The sequence below is a fragment of the Volvox carteri genome, assembly GCF_000143455.1.
Source record: "Volvox carteri f. nagariensis unplaced genomic scaffold VOLCAscaffold_28, whole genome shotgun sequence".
NCBI lineage: Eukaryota > Viridiplantae > Chlorophyta > Chlorophyceae > Chlamydomonadales > Volvocaceae > Volvox > Volvox carteri.
The window spans coordinates 687,593-698,621 of NW_003307571.1; the positions used below are offsets into that span (position 1 = coordinate 687,593).

General features: G+C 50.8%; 1 protein-coding gene across 1 annotated transcript; it reads right to left on the reverse strand.

The window, feature by feature from the left end:
* Positions 1-4,224: 4,224 nt before the first annotated feature.
* On the reverse strand, positions 4,225-10,105 carry VOLCADRAFT_105405 (uncharacterized protein). The gene is made up of 9 exons (XM_002952226.1): positions 10,073-10,105; positions 9,445-9,783; positions 9,163-9,167; positions 8,789-8,955; positions 7,354-7,646; positions 6,654-6,812; positions 6,165-6,273; positions 5,816-5,866; positions 4,225-4,340 (listed from the first exon to the last, which is right to left on the reverse strand). Exons 5-9 carry the CDS (start codon positions 7,549-7,551, stop codon positions 4,237-4,239), a joined length of 621 nt encoding a protein of 206 aa, XP_002952272.1. The 5' UTR covers positions 7,552-7,646; positions 8,789-8,955; positions 9,163-9,167; positions 9,445-9,783; positions 10,073-10,105; the 3' UTR covers positions 4,225-4,236.
* Between the last annotated feature and the right edge of the window lie 924 nt (positions 10,106-11,029).

The window sequence follows — 11,029 nt, forward strand, 5'->3', positions numbered from 1 at the left end:
CCCTCCCCCCCATCTTACCTCCATTCCCGGCTGGGCGTCGGCCCCATCTTCCGAGGCCTGCTGCACGTGCAGCACATGGATGGGAACATGACAATTAGGGCAGGCATGTCAATGACCGCGAACCAGCCCCCCAACCAGCCCAGCCACCCTCCATAGCATCAGGAACAAGAAAGAGGGCAACGGGTAACGATTCCACAACGAAACACACAACCGTGGCACAGATGTGGCCCACCACTACCTGCCTACATCAAACAAATCTGCCGTACTCCGATAGCCATATCGGAGTACGACAGCGTTTTGATGCCCCATGTAAAACACATAAGAGCCCCGACCCTCGCCCCCCTAACCATTCACGCCCGCCTCCCCCAACCAGCCCCAGCCACCCTCCATAGCATCAGGAACAAGAAAGAGGGCAACGGGTAACGAATCCACAACGAAACACACAACCGTGGCACAGATGTGGCCCACCACTACCTGCCTACATCAAACAAATCTGCCGTACTCCGATAGCCATATCGGAGTACGACAGCGTTTTGATGCCCCATGTAAAACACATAAGAGCCCCGACCCTCCCCCCCATCTTACCTCCATTCCCGGCTGGGCGTCGGCCCCATCTTCCGAGGCCTGCTGCACGTGCAGCACATGGATGGGAACATGACAATTAGGGCAGGCATGTCAATGACGGACCAACCAGCCCCAGCCACCCTCCATAGCATCAGGAACAAGAAAGAGGGCAACGGGTAACGATTCCACAACGAAACACACAACCGTGGCACAGATGTGGCCCACCACTACCTGCCTACATCAAACAAATCTGCCGTACTCCGATAGCCATATCGGAGTACGACAGCGTTTTGATGCCCCATGTAAAACACATAAGAGCCCCGACCCTCCCCCCCATCTTACCTCCATTCCCGGCTGGGCGTCGGCCCCATCTTCCGAGGCCTGCTGCACGTGCAGCACATGGATGGGAACATGACAATTAGGGCAGGCACGTCAATGACGGAGGCAACAACCGCCCAGCCCCAGCCACCCTCCATAGCATCAGGAACAAGAAAGAGGGCAACGGGTAACGATTCCACAACGAAACACACAACCGTGGCACAGATGTGGCCCACCACTACCTGCCTACATAAACAAATCTGCGGACTTGGACATTGAAGCCATAGATACGACAGCCGTACATGATGCCCCATGTAAAACACATAAGAGCCCCGAAATCTCGTCCCTCGTAATTTTGTTCAGTAACCGGACTAGGGTTTAAATGATTTCAGCCGACTTTCGGATATTGTGGCATGGACCCACTACATTGGCGGACCTGGTCGACCAGATCGATCGACGTCGGCCTCGGGTAACCTTGCCTATGTACTTATTTGTTCATCAACTATATTCTACTTTGTGCTGGAACAATCGGCGTTCCTTTGGGCCATGACCATGACTACCAATGGTCATGTTACATCGGAGCACCAATACAAGTGGCAAACACCCTAAGTAACCTAAATTTCACTTATGATAAATTCACCGGCTATATTCATGCTTCCCAATGTGCTTTCGGGGCTGCACGTCAAAAGTAACCTCGTCCAGACAACTGTCCCGTAGCTGCTGAGCCTTGGGCGCTACACGTCTCTGGACTGCCAAATGGCCGTAGGTAGAGAGCAAATCGTAAGGACAAATAATGCCTCCCTACACTTATATTTGATGGCAAACATGTTAACTAACCTCGTCATAACATTTCACACACTCAGCGCGCATATCTGTGCCTAATTATGACACTTTCAAGGTTGCACATTTACCAAGCTTCTAGCTGGCGAGTAACCTGTCCAGACAACTGCCCCGTAGCTACCGAGCCTGACGAGTTACACGTCTCCGGACTGCCATAGGGTATCCAAACAAGCAGCAACATGCTGTACAAAGTGTGCAACTGATGATACCACTTCCAATAACTTAGCACCTACCTACCCTATGGCACTGATTGGGTCTGTAACCCATGGGTTACCCTCAATCCCATGGGTTACCGTAACCCCCAACAGCCTATTGATAACCCATTGGGAAGGGTGACATGGCACCAGGATAAACCCCTCTGTTGCTCTGGACTATGGACATGGGCCTATAGGCCTATAGGCTACCCATCTTATTTGCTGCTCACTTCATGAACTCTTAGGATATTTTTGCCATTTAAAGGCTGCACATGCTGGAAGCACACAAGAAAACTAATTAGTTTGGGGATGTGTTCCCACTTTGAGGGAAATATGGTATTGTTGTCCCCAATAATACCGTACTTTACTATAATGCAAAACGGATTGGGGAACATAAACTTGCTTTAAAGCCATTGTGCTGAAGGACAATAATGACTGGGCATAAACCTGATGAAAGTACAGAATCCTTACAGTTTGCTTCAACTGCAATAGAAGTCTGAGTTATTCATGCAGGTTGGCTAGTCCCAAAAGAAATTTATCATGCTTGTGAGTTGGCATATAATGGAATAGTAAGTTACCCTTTCCCTTTTTCACTGGTTAATTGCAGACACTTCCATGCTGGGCTCTGGCAGTGGCAGGGTTGTGGCAGATGCCTGCTGAGGGGTGACTGGACAGCTGGCAGGCTAGGAGGGGGCGGGTTGGGGAGGGTGTTGTAGAGGTCTTAGGGCCTTGAAGGATAGTGCTTGTCACAGGGAGGCCCAGTCTGGGATTTTCCCAGGTTCGGGAGGTAGGGGCCATCTCATGAGAGTCTGACCAGGTGGTGGTTGGGAGTTGTTTGGGTATGTGTTGTGTGTAGTTCTGTTGTGTCACCCTGCTGGGGGATGTTGTTGGTTTGAGGTGTGGTGGCCAGTGGGCTGCAGTCCTGCGGCTGGGTTTGTGTTCTTCTGTTCTCCTGCAGTGTAAGGGCCCTTGGCAGCTTGTTCCTTGTTGTATCCACCTCCACTGTTATGTGATAGTGGAAACTACTGATTACTGAATGAAATTATGCAGTGAACATGATGACATGTTGTAGCAGTCGCTCACCTGGCGGGTCGACTGGATAAGTGGAAGTGTGGTGTTGACAGTCCTCGCTGGAGTAGGAATAAGTCCAACCCAGCAGCAAGCACTAGTGTACATAGACGCGTACGAAACAATCAGAGACGGCGGCAGCAGAGTCTTGAACTCCGAACACCTAGTAGATGTGATATGGTAGCTTATATCTTGGCCTACCTGCCGGAGATTCCCTACCACGGTCCTGCCGTACTAGGATAATGTTGGTGGGGCCTGGGGCCCCAGCCCGTTAGATTTGCTTATGAACAACTGCCAAGTATGCCAAGTAACGTGGACGAAATGTATACTTTGTAACGTGTACGAACCTTGAGTCAAATTGTTAACAAATTAGCAGTTATTGTTAACAGTAATCGTTCAAATATTCTAAGGGAAATGTAGCTTGCTACACATGTACAGCAACCTGTATGGCCTGGGAATGTAGTTGCCATCACTAAGAATCACCATTAGGTGCAATTGTACCCAACTGGGTGTACCTGTAGTAACTGGCCGCTGAAAAGGCCTCTTGAAAACAATTCCAGCTACTACAGTACCAGTGACAAGTGTCATGGTTATAGCAAGAGCACCATAATCCAGCCACACATGATATAAGGTAGGCAAGCACCAAATAGGTTAATCAAGCAAGAGTGAAGAAAATGCCAAGTGATGAACTGCCAGAATCTTAAGAAATTCAAGTATGCCACAACAACTATCCCCTGTCTAGACTCAGCATCCTTGCAGTGTTAGTGACACTAGCCTTGACTGCTTGAAGTTCAGAGTGAAGGTCAGGCATAAAGTTCTTCTCTGGCTCCCAGCTATTATGTTTATCAGATTCCGATTGCTTAAAAGCTTTTCCTTTTGGTTTGGTTTGGAGCAAAAGCCATCATGAGCCTTCACCCTGCACCAGCCTGCGACCACGTAGTACTCCTACCTGCTCTACCTGCAGCTGTATGTACATGGTGGGACCATGTGTTGCTAAACAACATTTTGTATCCCCAGCAGTTGCACCACCACTACCTGAAAATCCTTGTACTCGTCTTTCCATACCAGGTTTCATACTTCTTTTGAGCGAGCCCTGTAGCTCTCTTCCATGCACAGTCAATCATTAAGCTTGATGATTATAAACCCTTAAGGGTTTTATTCAACCGGATTCAGCACCCACTACCACCACGAACTATCATGTTCACGTGGATGTTTGCACCCCTGGAGAAAGCAACTATATATAAACATATATTTACATATATTTACATATATATAGGCTGGCTTTTATAGAATCAGCTGTTATGTATGCCGCTGCAAGCCTGGCTGGGAAGCAATTGCTCCTCTGCATTTGCTCCTCTGCACGTGCACGCATGCACACAGTTCGGCTGAGGCGGCAAGTTAAAACATTTACACACAAATGACACTTGCATTGTATTGTATTGCATTGTTTGGATCTGATTGCTGTTGGTAGTTATAACCAACGGTGAGGGATCCGGATCCATCCCGATATTTGTCCATCCGCCCCACCCAGCTTCCCTGTGCTTCTTCCAGCAGAGCAGCAGACTGCACCCACGCACGCAAAAACGCTGCTCGATGAACCTCTTTGCATCAATTCCGGTCGTGGGGTGGGTATACAGCAGGCGCTCCATCATGCAGAGCCCCCAACCCACACACACACACGCTGCATGATTTCACTGTGATGCATTGATATGCACTGCTGTATGTATGTATGTAAGTATGTATGTATGATCATCCTGTATTATTCCCGATACATACATGGGACCTTGCAGCACCTATCGTACGACACCATACATCCAAAAAAATCACTGTATGATCCTACCTCGCTCTAAGGTTCACTCATTCATGATGCATGCACATGCACATTGAAGGGAAAATCGCCTGAAAAGGAGGAAAGACGCAGCAAGAGTAGATTGCCTGTGCAGTGAATTAACTGTAATAGTAGCTGCTGGCCGCTGAAAAGGCCTCTCAAGATGCCGGCAGAGCGCCTCAGCATGTCTTCGTAGACGATACGGGTGCCGTACTATATATGTACCAGCTACTACACTAACTATGCAACATAAAGCTAGACATGATGTTCTGCTTATGTGTGCATACACACACATACATACACATACACACTATGACTCCATTCTGTCTTCTTCTCTTCAGCATGTGAAAGAAAGGTCAAGAAGGATGATAGGCCTACCCACCAAACATACTACAGTAATAATAATCCTCACAGTTCCACATACATACATATGCACACACAGAGCCTCGTTCACCAGAGCAACAGATATGTAACTAGCAGCTCAGCACCTCCTAGGGCCCCCCACGTACACATGAGTGCCTGCAGGGAATCTAGCTAGCGCCTGCAGGGAATCTAGCTAGCGACTGATTATGAAGCTGCAACAGCATTTGACCAATACCGCACGACAAGTAGATGCAGCAGCAGCAGCCAGCCGAAAAAAATACTTATGGCGGATCGTACTAGTTCAACGATGATCAAGCAGACCGCTGATGTGGACTCTCGGACTCTCGACTCTGCATACTGCCCCCTGACTCGGTCACCAGCAGCAATATTGTCGGAAAACCGAGGGAAGGAGTCAAAAGGAGCCCAGTCCGGTCAAACATAACGATGTTGGCTGCTTGCTTGGCCCTTGCTGTACGGCAGGACACCGACTAAACGTACGAGCCCCAATGATGATATATATACACCAACCATGTATAGCGTGAAGGCCGCCAGATTGACAGATGTGCACGTGTCCTCCTCCTCACAGCTGCTGGAAGGATCCACGACACCAGCGGTTTCTCCGTACTTTCTGTATACTTACGGGTTGGGCCTCCCAGCATCCAGGTACATGGATCCCACATTGGCCACCTCGCTGCGCACATGTGAAAAGCAAGACATACGAACACAGACAGACACACGGACACACAGACACACAGACACACAACACAGGGACTGTCAACCCACAGCAGGTCGTCCTCATCACCCTCCCGTTTTCTCTCTATTACAGGCTTCCAAGCCACCCCACCTTTCCTTTCACTTTGTCGTGTATGACTGTAGCATCGACAGGACATGCGTGCACATCAGACTTCCAAGCCCCCCTCTCCCCTCGCTCCCCTTCCTGCAGCCCCCCCCCTTTCCCCCCCATCTCTCTCTCCCTCTCTCTGTCTCACCACATGATGTTCGCCCGCTTGCTTGGTCCTGTGGTGCCTTGGACGTTGTAGTAGTCCGGCATCGGTGTAGGGTAGATGTAGGGCTTCTGGCGGGCCAGACAGAGAATGTCTGCACAGCAGCAGGAGGCCATCAGAAGGTAGGTGAGGCTATTGGAGACATACATACATACAAGCATACATACATACGTACACACATGCATCGTTAGGGCCATACAGACAATCGGCGGCGCATTTGCACCGATGACGAGAGGTTGGGAGGGTGGACCTTGGGAACATACATACATGAAATACAGGTGCTTCTGCAGTACAGCAGAACAGCAAGTAGTCCTACACATTTGTGCAAAACACTGTCGTTGTCACGCACAGCAGTTTTCACTCGTCATCATCACTCGCTCTTGCTGCAACCCCCTGGTAGCAAGATAAGCGCTGCCCCAGATCTGACCAGGACCAGCCATCCCAACAGCGACCACTGCACGCATGCACACCCACCTGTTCCATTCTGGTACCACAGTGCGTAGGAGCACAGATGCGGGTTGTAGAGACATCCCACCATGCACATGCCCATATCAGCATAGCCGTTGGGGACGGAGGTGGAGAAGAAACCCCACTCGCCATACGCCTCAAAGCCCTCCACGCAGTTGGCGATGCCTAGAGAGAGAGGGAGTGAGGGTGTGGTGTGGTGTGGTGTGGTGTGTGTGCATGTGTGTGTGTGTGAGTGCATGTGTGTGGTGTGGTGTAGTGTGCATCATTATATGCGGTCGGCAAACGATATGGACCAAACAAATAGACAACGACAACATTAACGCAGCGGATCAGGAAGGACAGCAGCAGCCTAAAATCACACATCAATGTAGTATTCTTTGAGCGGGGCGGGGCGCCTCTATGCTATTCTTGTGTGATTTCACAGTTTAGATTTTCACACCGGACTGTACCTCATACTTTTGCCTAGTTACAAATCAGTATGCCCCCCACTACCCCCCACTAACCCCCACTACCCCCCTCTACCCCCCACTACCCTCCCCACTACCCCCCACTACCCCCCACTACCCCCCACTACCCCCAGCTGCCGCAGCATTAGGTAGCTGATATGTATATATCGGTGTGCACGATGCACTAAGAAACTTCATGTATGTGCGTATCCTAGAGGCCGTCCTATTGGAATCTCCAGGCACACCAGTGCTATGCTCACCATAGCACCATCCCGATTGGCACATGCAAGTCTGGTAGGCCTGTGGAAATTTAAGGGGCTGTGTCGCGCCAGGCTTGCTGCATGTGATGTTGACGACTCCCGGTGCGGGTGCTGAGTTGTAGAGGTCTGCCGTCCAGGGGTTGTACCGCAAGCTGCATTTCCCGTCCAGGTACGACACATAGAACTGGCACTGCGCATTGGCGACGCACAGTGCCTCGCATTGGGCGGCTGTGTAGGTACCCGTGGGTTGACTGGCAAGCAGCGTGCCCTTCACCTCCCAGCCAGCAGCGCACCTGGAGGTGTGGAGTGCAGGTGGTTGAGAAGGTTTGGTTGATATTTTGTATTAAAATGGTTAGGGCCCGTACCAACCAGCCAGTACATATAAAAGGATGGATAGATGGTTTCAAGCACGAACACGTGTGTGCATGTGTATGTGTGTGTATGTGTGTGTATGTGTGTGTATGTGTGTGTGTGTGTGGTGTGTGTGTGTGTGTGGTGTGTATGTGTATGTGTGTATGTGTGTGTGGTGTGTGTGTGTGCGTGTGTGCATGTGTGCATGTGTGTGGTGTGGTGTGTGTGTGTGTGTGTGTGTGCGTGTGTGTGTATGTGGTGTGTTACACCTCGGTTGTGTTACCCAGAGAGGTATAACGAGTGCCCATACGGGCCAGATAGAGGCCCAAGAGCCTCCTAAAAGCCACAATGGAAAATATTTAGGGCCATAGTACAACACAAAATCATCCAAGCATCCTATCATCCAAGCATTGGAAACAAGGGAAACAAATACACTAATCAACCACGACCGCCTGCATAGACACGAGCGTGCAATAAGTCAAATGCTGTGCGAGCGCCTTTCCATTGCTTATCAAGTAATCTATTTTCTTTCAATAGGTTTTCAGGGTGTCATTTATTACCTCGATAATGTGAGGCGCAGTTCCCCCGCAAACACACAGGCACACATAGATGGTGGTGCAGTTCTCAGTGTCATTCGTTCGCGCCATCATGCCTTCTCTTCTCGCACCACTGTTCAAAAAGCCCTTACCAGAGGAGTAACTCCTGGTGAGTATCTTGCCACTTTGGAGGTTGAGTTCCTTGGCTTGCGCATACTTTGCTGTGTTTGGACCAGACAAGTCATATACGCTGCACGGGCGTGACCCTCTTATGGCCGTCCATGGCACCTCACTGCTGTTCAATAGCTTCAGATACTATGTATCTTCCTAAACTTAAGAAGAACTGTCCGTCCTTTTTAGGTGAAGTCATAAAGAAATGTACACGAGTCGGCCTCGATCCATTCCATTTTTCCAAGCCCCAAATCCCGATTTATTACTCTGCACACAACTCCCTGCAACACCGCTCAACCTGCTGGTTTCACTTCATTCTTTTCGCCTGAATATTTATTTTCCAGAGAGTTCTTTCTAATACAGGTAGAAGTCCCCACCTGTACGTTGTCAGGGAGGCCGGCCGGCCTGCTACGGGGCAGGGATTGTAGGGATCGTTTGGTGCCGAAGGTCCGTTGGGCCACGACGGTGGGAAGTTCGGCTGGCTGACGGGTGCCTGGTTGTTGCCGTTGTCTGGGGGAGATGGAGAAGAAGGCTCTTCTGGCAGCTGTGGCGGAGGCGGAGGCGGTGAAGGAGGCGGCCGTGGTGGCGGGCGTGGTGGCGGCGGCCGGGGTGGTGGTGACGGTGGTGGGCGAAGTAGTGGAGACGGGGGTGGAGGACGGGGTGGCGATCGGACAGGTGGCGATGGCGATGGCGGTTTGCGCAGTGGTGGCGGCGATGCCGTGGACCCCGCGAGGACACGGTGTGCCCTTACAGCGCCTGTGCGATGTGATGTGAGCAAATGTTTGTTGTATCGGAAAGGCATCTTTGTCGTTTGCGACCAGGGACGGGAGATGCATGTCATGGGAGGCCGGTGAGGTGTCTACTGCAAGTGCAAACCTAGGTCATAGCCAAACCCCCCAAGGGTGATGTCCAGGCGTGGGATCCTGAACAGGACATCCGCGCAGTTCACATAATGCCGTACTTTTCAAACGGGAGAAGCCAACAGAATTACGCGACTGTCAGACCCAAGGATAGTCAACATGACAAGGCTTACGTTGCAGGCCGTTGACCGTTATCTTGCTCTCGCCGTGGAGTTGGAGAACCAGCCTGGAGCTTCCCAGGCTGCAAACCGTGTGCAGCTCCGAAACCCCCGTTGTGCCCAATAGGTCGGTTTCCTCGTCGTTCTCGATGCTGTCGTACACGGACCGCAGGAGCCTGCACTTGCCGGCGCCGTTGTCGTACTCGACGGCAATGCAGACGCCGTCGCCAGCCAGCTTGCACCGGCCGACACAGTCCGCAAGGCTGGGCTCGAAGGTGGCCGTTGCAGTGATCCCGTGGACGGAAAATCTCTGGGCGCAGAGGGCAAGCACCTCCGAGCCGGACGGCAGGTTTCCTGTTTTGGTAACAAGGTACATATGAATGGACCTTAGTAGAAGGACCAACGGAAAACATCATCACGGAACTTTACAACACAATGCCTTCCCAAAACCAAAGGCTGATATGTTTTTGCCTGTGACGCTGATGTGGGAGTGCTATGGGATGCACAAGAAGGTTTTGCAGTTAAAATAAATAGCAATACAAACAACCGGGTGTTTTCCAATTCGCATAATTAAACTACGTTATTGCCCCAAACACAGAAGGCCAATGCAAAAGGCCGAAAAGCCACTGCTCGCCGCACTTGCCGGGGTGGAAAACTTCGGGCACCGCCTGTGGCATCCCCAGCGGTGAGCCCCTCACGGAGCACGCCTGCGTCACCATGTGACTGGGCTGACTGGGCTTTGTCCATGGCGCCGTGCGCAGAGCGCATGTGCCGTCCAGGAAGTGGACTACGAAATGGCACGCCGGCGTCTCAAGGCATACGCTGGCGCAGCTGACCGCTGAATCGGCGCTAGGAACACGACCGACTTCAACGCCTCCAATGTCCCAGCCGTTTGAACATGACAGGTGAGGAGCGCCTCCTGCGATAAATGGAGGCAGTACGATCAATAGACAGAATTGAAGAAAATCGATGTGCACTTAATTAAACTGGGCTTTTACACGGTTAATTTTCGTCGATTAAAACGATTTCCTCTTGCTTCCTTCAGGCGCTGAGATTGGGATGGTGTGCGGAAACATGAGCCAATCGCTTACCTGCGGCGACGACCGTCGCCCCGAGCAGGTACAACCCGAGCAAAATGGTAACTTTCATTCTCATTATTAGTTTCAAAATCTCGACTTGAACCTGCAAACTACTAGCTGTTGTCGTTCTGCATGGAATACCGGAGTGGGGGGTACTGTTGGGATGCCTGGAACGGCCTGCACAGGAAGACTGCCGCGGCTTGGGGGCTTGCAAAGTTAGTCTTGGCTTGTACCAGCAGCTTTATATTAAGGCGCCTTTTATAGTGCCTACGCGGCCCGAGCAGTCCTACCTGTACCGCTGACGGTTTTCCGTTTGAAAGAAGGTTACGTTAACAAGAAGGTTACGTTAACATAGCCTGGCTTTGACAAATTTGCAAGCCAGCTCCTCTGTCATTTTTAAAATGCTAAAAACATTTGTCGCTTTAGTCCTTCGTCAATCATGTTGCTTCTGGAACAGGTACGCTGGTCTCCACCGTACGACGAATACATACCTAATCAACTCACAACCTTATTATTCCCAT

Excerpts from the sequence above, each read along its gene's own strand:
- VOLCADRAFT_105405 (XM_002952226.1), bottom strand. The coding sequence starts at position 7,551 with ATGCGCAGTGCCAGTTCTATGTGTCGTACCTGGACGGGAAATGCAGCT. Across the intron at positions 5,867-6,164 it reads AAGCGGGCGAACATCATGTG|CGAGGTGGCCAATGTGGGAT; the intron begins GTGAGACAGAGA and ends ACATGTGCGCAG. Across the intron at positions 4,341-5,815 it reads GATGCTGGGAGGCCCAACCC|AGGAGCAAATGCAGAGGAGC; the intron begins GTAAGTATACAG and ends GTGCACGTGCAG.